Source organism: Chenopodium album, chromosome 15 (genome assembly GCF_948465745.1).
Source record: "Chenopodium album chromosome 15, dcCheAlbu1.1, whole genome shotgun sequence".
Classification (NCBI taxonomy): Eukaryota; Viridiplantae; Streptophyta; class Magnoliopsida; order Caryophyllales; family Amaranthaceae; genus Chenopodium; species Chenopodium album.
Genome location: NC_137848.1, coordinates 48,351,732 through 48,369,116, shown reverse-complemented (window position 1 = coordinate 48,369,116; position 17,385 = coordinate 48,351,732). Strand labels below are relative to the sequence as shown.

Below are 17,385 nucleotides of genomic sequence, written 5' to 3'. Positions count from 1 at the left end.
AAAGCTTCCGGGTTTAAATACTTTGGGAAATCCTACATATATGATGCAATATGAAAAATCGAAGCTTAAAATCATGGAAACAAATATACAAATGATCATATCTATTGAAAACATACAAATCAGCAAACTCAAATAACAGTACACAATATAGGATTTAGTACATAACAAAACACACAGTTATTGTCAATTGGTCACAGGCTGAACTTGCAACTGTGTACAAGACTATTTGCAAGGGAATCCAGACTGAAATAAGCACCTTGACAATATAAACGTCGAAATCAAGATATAATATGTAGACACAAATAATATTAAACCCTATGTTCCATGGCAAGATGTGAAATGAAAAATGAAACCAAATTGATAAATCAGAACAAGGTTTCTAACAAATGCTCGCATTGCTCTACTTAATGCAGTAAATGACCTATCACTACTTAACCCTGGTTTCACTACTGAAGAAGTGAAGAGTACTGATCATATTCTTAGTCCACAACACAACAGTCTGCAACACTTCATGCAGCCAAATACTGATGTAGGAAACCAGTAATTACATCAATTACAAAACAATGTAGCTTTGACATGTGTTACCTTAGTAACATAACAGCTTCATAGTTGCACTCCAGAAGACCACCTGACCAGAATTTATTGTTTACAAGAATATTGAAATTCAAGATAACATTTCAAACAAGATTATCCTTTGATTTTGCTACAATAACAAATGGTAGTTGAACCACTTTGTGATCAAATCTACAATAAAAGAGATGGAAGATTCACAAAATATTTATCAAACCAAGAACACAATCCATATACATTGCCAGCTCAGGATAGCAAAATTCAGCTAAACTGTCTTATAATTCGAGAGACAATCAGCTAAAGTTTATTCACTGATTTGCAGTACCACATCCTAAGAGACTTAGAAAGGTATAACAACAGAATGACAAATGTATGTATCAACACCAGCTACTATATATCACGATGTATGTATCTCTACAAGAGCAACTGATTTTCGCAATGTATGTACCTACAGTAGCAACTAATTTTCACAATGTATGTCTATGAACAACTAATTTTCACAATGTATGTACCAACACAAGCAGCTAACTTCCGCATGTATGTATCCAACCCAAGTAACTAAGCTTCTCAGCAAAGAGTTCCATCTGCTGCTTTCACAATGTATGTATCAACACTGTCATCCATCCTCTTCCCTTCCAGTTACAGCAAGAGGTGACACAAGGCTTTGAACATAATCCACTGCACACACTTTGTCCTCAAAATTAGGAACCAAAAGAGTTTCTGGAGGATCGCAACTGAAGTCAGCAAGCATTAGCTCATCCCTAGACTTGAAAACCAAAACCCTTTCAGACTTGGTAAATCCAAAAAAATCGCGACAATAATAATCATCCAATCTTTGATGAAACAACTTGGTCCATGATTCCTGCACTCCATATTCTTTCATCATGCACATCTCTACTACTTCTCCATCCTCATAAATTCCCCAAGCACACAAGCAATCATTCAAACAGCACAAACTAAAAGCAAAATTTACACCTTCCCCAAAATCGGCATGAGGCAATTCCATCTTTGTAAACTCCCCCTGACTAGCCAAATCAAAGACAAGAATACATTTATCCTCTCCTATTGCAATACCCCAATGCAAAGTTTCTTTCAGCAGTACTCCAATTCTATTAACCCAGTAATCTTGCAGAACCAGCCTATTTTCCTGATCTTTTCGCGGTGTTTCTTTAGTTTTCCATTCTTGGGTTTTAAGCGAGTATACAAAGGCAACTAACTCGGGACGAGTTAAGCACTGAGGAAACTTAATGGCAACAACGTAGTAATCCTTATGAGATGAAACATAACCAAACCCAAAACTAAGGTTTTCATATGTCAATTGTTCATTAGGAACATGAAGTCCTTGAGGATGTTGAATCTCAATAAAAGCATGATGACCAAGAACAGGATTATAAACCACAAAACGAAAATCAGAATTAAAACAATAATCAGGAACCAACAAAGCTAAACCCTTACAAGAATCAACCAAAGAATTGAAAGGTGAATTATTAGGTTTGCTGAAATCAAGATTATCGGAAGCAATTATACGAGTATTACGGCCAAATCTGCTGAAAACAAGATTGAAATCTCCATAATCAAGAGCCTCAAAGTTGCTAGAATAGTCAAGGGTAAGAACAGACCTCGAGGAGAGAGAAGATAAGTGGGTAAAATGGGTTTTGGCGAATTGGGGAGTTGAGATGACCGACCTCCATTCTGTAGAGACCGATTTGAATCGGAAAAGAGATTTGACGGGAAGTCTTGGGAGGATTTCACAGAGTATGATGTCCTCTGGAATGTCTGAAAACTGGGTTTTTGCGGCGGGTTTCTGCGGCGGAGAAGACATGGAGGTGGGATTTTGCGGCGGCGATTGCGGCGGTGAAGACATGGAGTTGGGGTTTCCGGCGGCGATAATGGCGGAGAGAGGAAATGGTGGTGGTTTTGGCGGCAACACTTTTGTTTGAAATCACTGAAGAAGTGACTCAAGAGTACGAAGGTGTATTTATAATAAGCGACTTTTTCATTTTTTTTTTCTACTGTGGAATACTCGATAGTCGATACAGCCTAATGACTACGGAGTAATTAATTATCCACTTAGAGGAAGATGTCCGGGTGAGAGGTTCGATCCTTATCAATAACAAATGCTCTACTCTACTCTATTTTCAAATAATAATTAATAATAACAATAATGATAATTAATATTCAATAATAATAATAATTAATATTGTATTGATGATAATAATTTATTATAATAATTATTAATAAAATAATTTTAATAATTATTAATATCAATGATAATTAATATTTATTAATCATAATAATAATTAATAATAATAATAGTTATCATTATTAATATTTAATAATTCAAATTATTAAGAATTAATATTTAGTAATATTATTAATTGATAATTTCTAATAATTATAACAATTCTTTCAAAAAAATAAATAATAATAATAACAATTAATAATAATTTCTTTTATAAACATTTGATATTAGAATCACAATGTGTAGAAACATTATATGTATGTGGGTATGGATTGTTAGTTCATTGAGTTGAATTATTTTTCAAATCTTTCCATACAATTTAAGAATTAAAAAAAAGAGGTTGTTTTCAAGTAGTACTTTATATATCATTATTATATTTAGGGTATAAATATATGATTAAGATAAATTTATAAGTAAAATCATTTTTACTCATTAAATTATTTTATTTTAAAATTTTTGTGAAATAAATATAAGTAAACCGTTGTCTTTTATCTTTCGACTATTAACATATGTTAAATATGGTATACATATATTTATGTTTTCACTCACCTAAATCAATGGTATATGCACTTAGTAATAGTAATAGTAATAGTAATAATAATAACAACAACATTAATAATAATAACATTAATAATAGTATGACTTTATTGTAGATAGAGGAGTGGGGGCCCAAATTGTATCTCGGCTTCCCACTAATTTATTGTAGATTGTATGACTTTTGTTTTTGAGATAATAATAATAGTATTAATAATAATAGTAATAATAATAACATTAATAATAGTATTAATAATAATGTTGAAATCTGCTCTGCTCGGCTCTCTTGAAATCTGCTCTATTCTGCTGAAATTTAAATCTGCACTGCTCTTCTTTGCTCTGCCCAAAAGCTCAAAAGAACAGGGCCTAAATGTGCTCCAATGAAGCTATAAGGCATACGAACTTCTAGAAAACATCTACAAAATTTATAAGGATAACAACACATTTCCTATTAAATTTAAGTTCTCATTTATATAATCCAACTCCTCCCTTAAAAGCAAGCCATAAAAACAACATTGCAAATTATCTGCATCATTACACTACTTTATATTCACATAGCACTGCAGAGGTTGCTATTTTGATGCAGCATTAATTTTCTAGCCACTATCAAAGTACTATGAATCATATTAGTACCCGAGTCATCAAATTAGTACTCGAGTACTATGAATCATATTAGTACCCGTGTCATCAAATTAATTTTCATGGCCACTCTAAATCATATTAGTACCCGACTCATTCACATACCACTATGAATCATATTAGTACCCGACCCATTCACATACCACTATGAATCATATTAGTACTCGAGTCATCAAATTTTGAAGCAATCAAAAAGAAAAGAAAAATTACAAGATTTATTTTCATGGCTACTCTGAATCATATTAATACTCGAGTTTATTTATTTATTTTTTTTATAGGAAAAGAGGAAAACAATTACTCGTATCATTTATCAATGATGCATGGCAAATGTATTTGAACAGGTAGCTGGTTTACTGTAAATGGTTTGATTTTTTTATTATTTGAAAGGAAAAAGGGATTAAAAGAAGGGAATTGAGAGGATATTTTGGTTAAAAAAATAAATACATATTGAGTCAAATTTTCTAATCAACAAGGAAATTATTGACGTTTCTTAATACTTCGTACAATCTTATTATCTTAATACTACAGAGTAGTGAGAGTAACACTAAAAGAATACATTTTTTTTTTTTTTTTTTTTGAGGAAATACACATGAAATATGAATTGTCTTAGCAACTAGCAATTACTCCGAATATAATCATTAATTCTTCAATTGGGTACTTCTAATGGAGCGGAGCAAGTAGTTACACAAGATACAACATACATAATGGTTAGCTATTAGCTTGTTGATTAAATTGTTAAATTAGGTAGTTCTAGCGGAGCGAAGCAATTCCAGTGGTAAGCTAATTGTTAAATTAGCTTGTCATGGAAAATATAATTTCAAACTAACTCTCCTTGTAGCCATTTTGTGCCTTAATGGTTAGCTATTAATAACTTGCTAATTAAATAAGCTTGACTTTCTCAATTAGCCTTATAAATTTAATTATTTTAATATATTAATCTCCAAAAATTTTGTACACTTTTTTCTCAAGCAAATTAGCCAAACTAATTGTACTTTTAGCTCCAATAGTCAAGCTACTAGCTAGAAACTTTTGAAAATTGCAAGCAAGTTCCTATTGGAGTTGCTCTAAGCGTAACAAATGGTACACTATATAAACACACATCCACCCATATAACACAAATTCTTGCATTTTAAGATCAGAGAACTTTTCCTCAAACACACACACACAAAAAAAAAAAAAAAAAAAAAAAAAAAAAAAAAAAAAAAAAAACAGGGAACTTCACTTTGAATTTAGCCATCAAATTAAATTTCCACTATTTAAACCACAAAGAATACATATTAATCAAGCTATTTATTAATCAAGACCTAGAATTGGACGACGAATACCCAAAGCCACAGAGTAGGCAGCCTCCAAATTGGTCTCTAGAGTCAGAAAATTGGCGATTCAGATCAATCAAGGCAAAGTAGTCCGTTCCATGAACTGATCATAGTTGAATGAACCTGAAAAATACTTTGGAAATCATGATGAATGCACAGTGTAGGAAAGCTTCCGGGGTTGATATTATCCAACATATATGATGCAATTTGGAAAATCGAAGATTGAAAACATGTAAACCAAAATAGAAATGATCACATCTATGAAAAAGATAATAACATACAAATCAACCAATATCAGTACACAATATAGGATTTCGTACATGACAAAACACATAGTTATGGTCACAAGTCGAACTTGCAACTGTGTACAAGATCAGCTGAAATGAAATCAATAATTAAAGGGTGTAAGAGTTAAACGAGTGCATTTCTAATATTGTCCTCCTTTGTTTGCAAGTGAAGGCACCCCCTGATATTCTTTTATTCGATTTCAAAAAAAAAAAAAATATTCTTTTATTCAAGCAGTAGATACTTATAAAACGATTCATTCATTCAATCAAAGAAATGTCTAAGGGAATCCAACCTGATTAAAGCACTTTGACAATATAAACGTCGAAATCAAGATATAATATGTACACACAAATAATAATAAACCCCATGATCCATGGCAAGATGTGAAATGAAAAATGAAACCAAATTAATACTCCGTAATTCAGAACAAGGTTTCTAACAAATACTCACATTGCTCTACTTAATGCAGTAAATGACCTACCACTACATAACCCTGGTTTCATTACTGTAGAATACTGATCATATTCTTAGTCCACAACACAACAGTCTGCAACACTTCATGCAGACAAATACTAATGTAGGAAATCAGTAATTACATCAATTACAAAACAATGTGGCTTTGACATTTGTTACCTTAGTAACATAACAGCTACGTGGTTGCACTCCAGAAGACCACCCGATCAGAATTTCATGTTTAGTACCAAATATACCCAAGAATATTTAAATTCAAGAAAACATTTAAACAAGAGTATTATTCTTTGATTATACTACAATACAAATGGTAGTTGAACCAATTTGTGATCAAATCTACAATAAATGAGATAGAAGAGACGCAAAATATTTATCAAACCAAGAACAGAACTCATATTCATTACCATCTCAGGATAGCAAAATTCACTGATGTGCAGAATCACAAAGGGATAACAACAGAATGACAAATGTATGTATCAACACAAGCAACTAATTTCCACAATGTATGTATCTAGCTATCTACACGAGCAACTGATTTTCACTATGTATGTACCTACAGGAGCAACTAATTTTCACAATGTATGTCTATGAACAACTATTTTTCACAATGTATGTCTATGAACAACTATTTTTCACAATGTATGTCTATGAACAACTATTTTTCACAATGTATGTACCAACACAAGCAGCTAACTTCCGCAATGTATGTATCCAACCCAAGTAACTAAGCTTCTCAGCAAAGACTTCCATCTGCCGTTTTCACAATGTATGTATCAACACCGTCACACATCTTCTTCCCTTCCAGTTACAGCAAGAGGTGACACAAGGCTTTGAACATAATCCACTACATACACTTTGTCCACAAAATTAGGAACCAAAAAAGTTTCTGGAGGATCGCGACTGAAGTCAGCAAGCATTAGCTCATGCCCATGCCTAGAGTAGAAAACCAAAACCCTTCCAGAATTGGTCAATCCAAAAAAATTGCGACAATAATTACCAACCGATCTATAAGTAAACAACTTGGTCCATGATTCCTGCACTCCATATTCTTTCATCATCCACATCTCTACTTCTTCTATTCGATCAGATCTTCCCCAAGCACACAAGCAATCATTCAAACAGCACAAACTAAAAGCAAATAATACACCTTTCCCAAAATCATCATAAGGCAGTTCCATCCTTGTAAACTCCCCCTGACTAGCCAAATCAAAGGCAACAATACATTTGTACTCTCCTACTGCAACACCCCAATGCAAAGTTTCATTCACCAGAATTCCAATTCTTTTAATCAAGTGATCTTGCAATACCAGCCTATTTTTCTGATCTTTTCGCGGTGTTTCCTTTATTGTCCATTCTCGGGTTTTAAACGAGTATACAAAGGCAACTACTTCAGGACGAGTTAAGCACCTAGGAAACTCAATGACAACAATGTAGTAATCCTTATGAGATGAAACATAACCAAACCCAAAACTATGGTTATCATATGACAATTGATAAGCACGAAGATGAAATCCTTGAGGACGTTGAATCCCAATAAAAGCATTAGGGTCTTGACCAAGAACAGGATTATAAACCACAAAACTAAAATCAGAATTAAAATAAGCATGAGGAACCAACAAAGCTAAACCGTTACAAGAATCAACCAACCAATTGAAAGGTGCATATTTAGATTTATCGGAAGCAATTAAATGAGTATTACGGCCAAATCTGCTGAAATCAAGATTGAAATCTTCATAATCAAGATTGAAATCTCCATAATCAAGAGCCTCAAAGTTGCTAGAATAGTCAAGGGTAAGAACAGACCTCGAAGATAAGTGCGTAAGATGGGTTTCGGCGAATTGGGTACTTGAGATGATTGCATTCCATTCACGAGAAACGCTTTTGAATCGGACTAGGGTTTTGGCGGGTAATCTTGGGAGGATTTCACTGAGTATGATGTCTTCTGGAATGTCTGAAAACTGGGTTTTTGCGGCGACGATTAAGTCTTCTTCGTCGGCGGTGTTTTTCAGCTTCTGGGTTTCATTGTTCTGGGTTTCTCTGTTCTGGGTTTCATTGTTCTGTGTCTCAGAGTTCTGGGTTCCTCTGTTCTGGGTTTCAGAGTTCTGGGTTTCGCTCGATATGATGTGCATCGGAGTTTCTTCGTCGGCGTCTTCGGTGGTGCTTTTCAGCTTCTTACGTGACGGAGAAGACATGGAGTTGGGTTTTGCGGCGGCCGATTATGCTGGAGAGAGGAAATGGTGGTAGTTTTGGCGGCAACACTACAGTTGGACTCTAAGAAATGCTTTGTTTGAAATCACTCAAGACAAAACTACAGCGTATTTGTATTTATAAGTGGACTAAAACTAGACTAATAAATTTCCTATATATCAGGACTAATAAATTTCCTATATATTAGGACTAAAGGCCTGTTCACATTTACTTAATTTCAGTTCAGTTCAGTTCAGCTCCAATCAGTTCAGTTCAGTTCAGTTCAGCTCTTAATTTCCCTCTCACATAAAATATTCATTTCAGCTCAATTCAGTTCAGTTCAGTTCCAATCAGTTCAGTTCAGTTCAACTTCAATCAGTTCAGTTCAGTTCAGTAAATATGGACAGGCCCTAATTAGGTAATTAGTCCTAATATATATTAGGACTAATAAATTTCCTATATATGGTAGGTTAAGATTTATCATAGGTATAGATACTGTACACATTTTCTTCTTAGTTCTTCGCTTGTTCCTCCCCAAAACAACATTACAAGGATAACAACACATTCCTATTAAAAATTTAAGTTCTCACCTCCCTTGTAAAAGCAAGCCATAAAAATAACATTGCAAATTATCTACATTATTGCACTTTGTATTCACACAGCACTACAGAGGTTGCTATTTTGATGCACCATTAATTTTCTAGCCACTATGAATCATATTAGTACCTGAAGCATCAAATTTTGAAGCAAATAGAAAGAAAAGAAAAACTACAAGATGCCCCCTACAATAGAAGTCATAGCTAAAATAATCGCCTTCTGCAATTTTATATCCAGGTTTCCTCCAAACCCCTGTGCCTAGAATCAACAACAAAAAAGCCAATGTATCAGTATCACATAAGCGGATATGCCTTCACACGATCACACTGCTAGTTCAACAATACTAACCCCATGATTCTTGACCAATGTTGTAGGCTCAACCACAATAGCCGAAAGAATTAAAGATTGTTCTTACCTTTTACTTTAGAAACCTCATCTGCAAACCATGTTTGTTATGATGGAATTTCAATTGTAGGATTTCAACCTTGATTTTTACTCAAAATATGTAACAAAAATAGTTAGCACACCATTTAAAGCAGAATTACTGTTAGCAAAGAGCCTAAGAGATAAAATCAATTTAAACCAGGGCAATTCTAATTGAAATGATCATATAACTCCAAACTGTGAAAACTTATTACAAATCAGCACTAGACTCATCTAGAAAGAGCAGCAATGCTGTGAGTTATTGTATAAAATGAGAATGCTTGAAAATATTGTATTGTGGAACATAGGAAATATGATGTCAATTGTATTGCAGCGAACAGAATTTGCTTGTTCTCATGCCTGGTAATGGAACAATGATTATAGAGAAGCTGCAGAAATAAGTCGTCAATGATCCTCTTGGAATTTGATGATGGGGATGTGTTTAATGTAAGGCCAATCCTCCCCGGGGGGATCTTTTTGACATCTACTCTCCAGGCTTTCTGAACATTCCAAGAGCATAAGTTCTTTCAGTGAGGTGAGCTTGGGCATCCATATCGGAATTGATTCGAGTCTTTTGCAATCTTTAATAAAAAGGTATTCGAGGGCAGCCAAGGATTGCATCCAATCAGGCACTCACTAGCTGTGGAAGACTAATAAATGACAAAGTGAGGAGAGAGTGATGAAGGTATTGCCATGGCCTGCCATCCTCTGATAGCCTCACATTAGGACAATTCCATATCCGTAATGCCTTTAAGGCATTGAGATGCTTTAATCCTCCAGAAATACTCCTTAGTTTGTCACAATTATAAAATCCCAAGTTTTCCAGAGAAAACGAGCAGTTGCGAAACACCTCCTCTACTTCTTCCAAGCTCTCCAGCTCCCCCTCAATTGTTAACCTTTCAAGACTCTCAAAAGCCACCATGGACTGAGAATTTAACCATACCAAATTGTCTATATACACGTTCCTTAATGTACTACTTTTACTCGAATTTTCAGGATCAAATATTTTCAGTCTTTTATTGAAGTTATCTAACCGTAGTTCCTCCACCTTGAGACACAACGGAATACATGTCAACTCTGGGCAATTCACTATTCTCAGTTCAGAGAGACATAATTGCATGTTTTTGTTATCTTCAAGGAGAACAAGATCATCTTTCCATCCTTTCAACTTCGGCAAATGAAACAGCTCAAGGCATTCCAAGGAAGGGAAGATTAACACTCCTTGAGCACAATCTGATCCAGGCGTGGAACTGAAAACTGATGAGCTAAGTTTTATGTACTCCAACTTAGGCAAACTCTTAAGACTGAGGAATTTGAGATGTCGCAAGTTTCCCAGACATGGCAGGTACTCCAGCTCCTCGCAAAAGCAAAGAAGAATATGTACAAGATTTGAGAGAAGCGTTGCCCAACCTGGCATTCTCACACCATGGTACCTAGAGCTGTTCAATGGACAGAGGGTCCATCAAAAGCCCTGACCCAGCCCAATTATAAACGGGCCAGGCCCGTCCAATAATTAAACAGGCCGGGTTCTTATAGGGTCAGCTAACCATGGATCCTTACAGGGCTGGGCTGGGCTCTTATAGGGTTTATAATTTTTTGGCTGGACTCTTATAGGGTTTTTTTTTTTAATTCTTATAGGGTCTATAATTACTAGTACTAAAATAAAAAAACAAATTTCCAAAGAAATTTCCTCCTTTCTAACGTCAGTTTCAAAAAAACAAAAAAAATTCCCTTTCAAAATCCCCTATTTCCCCCAAATGATGAACCCTAAAAAAATTCCCAAATTCTAAATCTTCATTTTATCACCTTCTTGATTTCGTCATATCATTTTAATTACCAAGGTATGTTGTTCGATTTCGCTCAATTATTCTCGATCATATTCAAGTAGTACATTTTAATTTATTTTTTCAATTATTTTGATTTGTCTCATCTGGAATTTGTATGTTTTTGTGATTTTCATTATTAATGAGAAGATTAATGTAGTTTCCTATGCAATTCGTATGTTTCTTCTATTGCTAATTTTGTCAATTTAGTTTAGTTTGAAATTAGGAGCTGTGTTTAATATGTAATATCGGGTTTCGATTAAATTTTGCTACCCCCATTTTGTTTTTGTAATGTATTTGGAGTAATAATTGCTATTGGGATTTGATCTGTAACATTGGAGTAATAATTTGTCAGGAATTACTGTTAGTTTTTTTTTTTTTTTTTTTTTTTTTTTTTTTTTTTTTTTTTTGACAACAAGGAATTACTGTTAGTTGTGGTAATTGATTAATGTTATACAATTTTAGTTTTCATGTTAATAATAATGGCAGTGGGTTAATAATTATTAATTACCTACTTTTGTAGTTTTTTTAACCATGGAAAGTGAAGCAACTACAATGTCAATGCCGGTAGATGATGAGGTTGATGAATCTAATGCCGCCCGTAAGCGTAAAAGGAGTAGGAAATCTAAAGTTTGGCGAGAAATGACGGAAGAAACGAATGCAAAAGGTGAGAGAATCGCTATTTGTAAGCATTGTAAATTGGAGTTAATTGCCCACAATAATAGTGGCACATCTCATTTGATACGTCATTTGCTTGATGTGTGTAAAAAACGAACTAAGGGACTTCCACTCGGTGAGGCGGTTGAGGATGATGAAGAATTTGTTTTTGATATGAGTGAATTAAGAAAAGAGATTTTATTATATGTTGTTGAAGGTTCTCATTCTTTTTCGACCGTAGAAGAAAAAGGTTTTAGGCGGATGATGTTAAAGGCTAATTCTAAATTTAAACCATTTAGTCGAGCAACTTTAACTAGAGACCTTTTTTCTTTGTATGCCTCTTATAGAGAGAAAATTAAAAAAATTTTGAGGAATGCACCCGGACGAATATGTTTGACAACTGATAATTGGAAATCATCACATACTTGGCAACATTACATTTGCATAACTGCCCATTTTATTGATCATGATTGGAAACTTCATAAAAGGATTATTAAGTTCACATCATTGTCACCCCCTTTTGATGGACAAAGCATCTCCGAAGAGATTTTTATGTTTCTTAATCAATGGCATTTAGATGACAAAGTGCTTAGCTTAACGGTTGACAATGCAAGTTATAATGATGTGATGATTAAGCACATGAAAAATCGTCTTGGGTCAAGGGGTATGTTGGTTAGTGGTGGTTGTTTTTTTCATATAAGATGTTGTGCTCATATCATCAATCTTATTGTCCAATCCGGTCTATCTTGTATTGAGAAAATATTAGATAAGATTAGAAACTTGGTAAAATTTGTTACAAGATCATCTTCTAGAAGCAAGGACTTTTATGATACCGCTCAAAAGCATTTTCATTTAGAGGCTAAGAGGAAACTTCGTATGGACATGCAAGTTCGTTGGAACTCTACATATATGATGCTTGATAATGTGCTTTACTACAAAGATGTTTTTATTCATTTGGGGTCATTACATGCATCTTTCAAGAGTAATGTGCCTTTGGAGGATGAATGGGAAAATTTGAGTGTTGTTCACAAGTTTTTGAAACTCTTTTATGATGTTACATGTATGTTTTCGGCACGAGATCTTCTAACAATTCCGGTTAGTACGGTGGCTTCCGAGTCGGCTTTTAGTGTAGGGGGGAAAACTATATCTCCTAATCGTAGCTCATTGAAACCCTCAACGGTTCAAGCCCTAGTTTGTGTTCAAGATTGGCGCCGTGATGAATATAACATCCCTTCAAATTTGGATCGTGATTCTAGCTCGGATGATGATGAGGCCATTGATGATAGAGATGATGATGATGAGGAGGTTGATGATAGTTTTCTATACTAGGTAATTGTTTTTATGTTTTTGCTTTTTATTGCTTAGTAATTATGATTGCTTTTTATTGTTTCTGTTAGCTGTCAATTCATGTTGTTCAGATTAAATATTCTGCCTCTGGTTATCATATTTTACTGCTTCTGTTTCTGCTCTATATGGCAGAACATGATACTGCTTCTGCTTTAAAGCTTTAAATTCTTGGTTGTATTTTTTTAGGCTGACATTAATTTGAGTACCGATATTTATCAGTTAGTAAGTGATGGGAAAAATTCCTCTTGATTGTACAATGCATTGTATAATCCTGCTAACATTATTAGCTATATATATATTCATGCAATCTCTCTTTCCAGTTTTCAATTTTGTTCTTCAGTTCCGACCAGTTGCACTTATGGATGTGTTTAAAATCCTAGAAGGATACCTGACATCATAACATCATTTATCTGGCAGATGTAAAGAAGGCTGATCCCAAGGCACAGGCTGTGAAAGCTGCTTCTGTTTCTGCTCTATTTTAAAGCTTCTGTTTCTGCTTTATATGGCAGAACATGATGTTAGTGTTATGTTTTGACTCCTATATGTTCTGAATTATGCATGTCAGACGACATTCTTGAAGTATTAACCAAGCTGTGAAGCTGCAATACAGAACATCAGTTATTAATGGGATGCATGGATCACATGAAAATGCTTTCTTTGACATCAAGAGATTTTTTTGTTTCTTTGGGGCATTTTTGAAGTCATGGCTAGAGCTCCTGTGAACTCAGTAAAATCAGATTCGTCAAAAAGTTATTAGCAACAAGATGCTTGGGAAGACAATTAACTATGCTTAATTATTTATTATTGTAACAAATTATTGTTAAGAACATTACTCAGTTCTCTACTTTTAACTTGTTGGCTAAGGCCCTTTATAAGGCCCCTTAAAGGCCCTTTATAATTCTCTTAATTATATTGTGTTTACTTTCTGGTGGTTGTATCTTGTTTATACATTTTTAAATGGGCCGGGCCGGGCCAGGCTTCATGGCCCACGGACTAGTTCAGCCCATTTTGGATTAGTCTTAGCCCGGCCCGGCCCGGCCCATTTCATATAAAGCCCTGACCGGCCCGGCCCGGCCCGTTGAACAGGTCTAATGGTACCCCCATACTTCTAACCGCCTGAGATTCGAATGTGGTTGCAGCTCTTCCATTAATCTTCTTGCTTCCTCAGTATCCACATCTCCATCAACCACACGGTGATGGAAATGAAATTTAAGGCCCTTGAGATGTTCCTTACTCATTAGATAATGTCCTTCAGCACTGTTTTCGTCTATCTTAATGACATTTTTAGGCCACTTTAACCAGATATCAAGACAGCCTTTGATGTTGTTCATCATCTTTAGATCTTCCAGTCCATCAAACCATTGTTTTGTAGTTGAATGACTCCCTTCACCACCGACTATAAAATCATTAAGCCTGTGAAGGCCAGTCAACTTACCCATCCCCTTGGGAAAACAAGTCATCTTGCCGCAACTAGACGACGTCAATAAGGTCCTAAGCTTCACCAGCCTGCTCAAATCTTTTGGCAACTCTTTCAATTGAAAGCAATTACTTAAGTTTATGGTTTGTAGATTACATAGCTTTGTAATTGACTTTGGAAGCACTTCAAGTCTGTAGTTCCATGAGAGATCTAAATACCTCAAATGCAACAGTTTACCTATTGATTCTGGCAACGTTTTGATACTTGAATGAGACAAATCCAATGCCCTGAGGTGAAAGCAAGTGGCTAATAATGCCTCCGTGAAGAACTGATCTATATTCACAACTTGACGCACCTGGCTAACGCAAAGAAATGTTCGAATATGAGACTTAAATAAATTACATCTTGCAACTTTGCTTCTGATACAGACAGATGACGAAATTTATCATCCAAGATGCCGCTTAAGGTATCTGTTGCACAAATCTCCAGTTTTGTAACTGTTTGAGCAACATCATGCATAAGATCATGTATCTTAAACAACACAATATCACCATATACATCTTTTTCTACGTCTTGAAAAAAACATCTTTGCAATAAAATTGAAATATATTCCTCAGCAGCATCTTCAATGCTTTGACCTTCATCCAAAGGGACGATATAGCCTTGTGCCATCCAAAGGCTTATTAGCTTCCACTTTCTTATCTTATGATCCTTAGGAAACAATGCACAATAGCCGAAACAACTTTTCAATGGAGACTCGAGATTATGATAACTCAGCTTCAATATAGGCATGATGTCATTCTGACTCTCTCTGAGGTTGGCTAATCGTATTTGCGCAAGTGATAGCCACTTACTCTTGTCTTGACCATATAAGAGACTTCCTACCACTCTGATAGCAAGAGGAACTCGAGCACATCCTTTAACAATCTCTAGCCCAATCTTGACCAAGTCATCAGGAGGCATAGACGATTGCAATCCAAAAGCCATCCTTTCAAATAAGCACCAAGAATTCTCCTCTGACAAGCCTTGGAGCTCGTATTTTAGACCATCTCCTATAAATTTTGCTGTCACTTGTGAACGTGTTGTTACCACAATCCAGCTTCCTCTTTGACCTCCAATTAAGAATCCTGCCAGGGCACGCCATTGATCACACTTCTCAGACCATACATCATCTAAAACAAGCAAGTATTTTTTGCCTGCTAGTTTATCGCGTAGATGTTTTTGTACCTGATCCATGGTGGAGTGCTCGTGAGGCTGACCAGTAGTTGAAGTAATCTTACAAAGAATTTCTTTTATATCCAGTTGCTTCTGATCTTGATCAGAGACACAAGTCCACAACCTCAAAGGAAATGCACTTGTAACCCTTGGATCGTTATACACAAGTTGAGCAAGAGCTGTTTTGCCCAACCCCCCAATTCCCACAATCGTGAGAAAAGATACGTCGCGTTGGACATTAGAATCGAGCATCATACCAATAATCTTCTCCAAGTCATCCTTTCTTCCAATGATATCATCTGCATCCACATAAGAACAGGTCTCGGGCCTTCTCCTCCGGATAGGCTCGGGATCAAGCTTAAAGCTAAACCGAGTACTGTAAGCAATAGCATCCAGTTTCTTCCTGATTTTCTTAACCCCTTGAGACATCTTATAAGCAATACCTAGTGGGTTATCAAAAAAGAAACGACACAGCTTTTTAGAGAGACTACCACCAGCCTCCAAGAGTTTCTTCTGTTCAGCAAGAGTAACAAACTCGTCCAGCAGATCATCTGCTTCAAAGACCGCACCCTTGAGCTCATTAAGCATATGCTTTGCTTCATGGGAGAGATCCTGCTTGGCCTCTGCATCAAGAAGCACAGCATTGACAGCAGAGACAGTGCGTCGGAGATCATCAAGCTGGGATTTGTAGCCAAAGACTGTAAGGATCTCTTAAAGCTCTGAACACTGCAACGCTGTAAGCAGAGTTTGAGCAACTGATAGCACTGTGCCAACAATATCCATTTTTTTTTCCTTGAAAAAAGATGTGAATGAATATGGTAATGATAGATTTGTAAGCTCTGATATACACCAACCAAGCAAGAAGTAATGCAATTGAATCATATGGTTGAAATCCTGTAGCAAAAGGAGATTAGGTAGTGCTATATTGTCATCATTTCAATATTAAAAAAGCTAATTGGAATAATATAAGATCAATTTGTGACACCGGACCAATTATATATCTTGTATTAGGTAGTGCTAGTGTGCCACATTGTCAAATTTGTCATCATCAGTCATTAGCACAGTTAAATACTTAGCATTATGTAAAGCATAAAATTTCAGTGGTCCACGAATTGTTTTTTTTCTTTCCTGATTTCACTGATCTAGTGGGGTTATCAACTAAATACTACTGTAGAGGGAAACGGGACAAGGAGTAACCATATACTCCCTCCGTCCCTTAAAGATTATCCTGTATAATAATGGCCCAAATAGAATATGCACATAGCCGTAACTGATTTAATACTGTATGTTAAAAATCTCCAAATAGAAGACCTCAAATCATAGGGATAAAATAATGTTGGTGTTTCCGGTAAAAAAAATACACTACACCAAGAGCAATGAATACCCAAAAAAAACTGATAAAAGCAGTGCAAGCTTGGATCCCCACCCTTATAGCTAGCATTTGAAATGGAACTAGGGAAGAGGTGAATCAGATTGTAGCCAACATTGGTGTTTCAGATTGGTATTCTTATCAATGTGTCTACTATTTGGTGGTTCTATTATGCTTCTGGCTCAGAAGACCACTCATTTAAACACATGGATACCAAACAAGAAGTTTGCTAGAACAAATCCATATCATTTCCAACCAGTTATTCTTTGGTTTGCTATAATAGCAGATGC

At 35.3% G+C, this 17,385-nt stretch overlaps 2 protein-coding genes and 1 pseudogene across 2 annotated transcripts; all 3 read right to left on the bottom strand.

Annotated features, from left to right (window-relative positions):
- Window positions 1-1,186: 1,186 nt before the first annotated feature.
- Window positions 1,187-2,434, bottom strand: LOC145581339 (F-box/kelch-repeat protein At3g23880-like). Its single transcript, XM_081638359.1, has one exon. The coding sequence runs from the start codon at window positions 2,432-2,434 to the stop codon at window positions 1,187-1,189; it is 1,248 nt and encodes a 415-aa protein (XP_081494485.1).
- Window positions 2,435-6,842: 4,408 nt separating this feature from the next.
- LOC145581338 (F-box protein CPR1-like) lies at window positions 6,843-8,252 on the bottom strand. The gene has a single exon (XM_081638358.1). It carries the CDS (start codon window positions 8,250-8,252, stop codon window positions 6,843-6,845), a length of 1,410 nt encoding a protein of 469 aa, XP_081494484.1.
- Window positions 8,253-9,672: 1,420 nt separating this feature from the next.
- On the bottom strand, window positions 9,673-16,617 carry LOC145581337 (putative disease resistance protein RGA1; annotated as a pseudogene).
- Window positions 16,618-17,385: the final 768 nt, after the last annotated feature.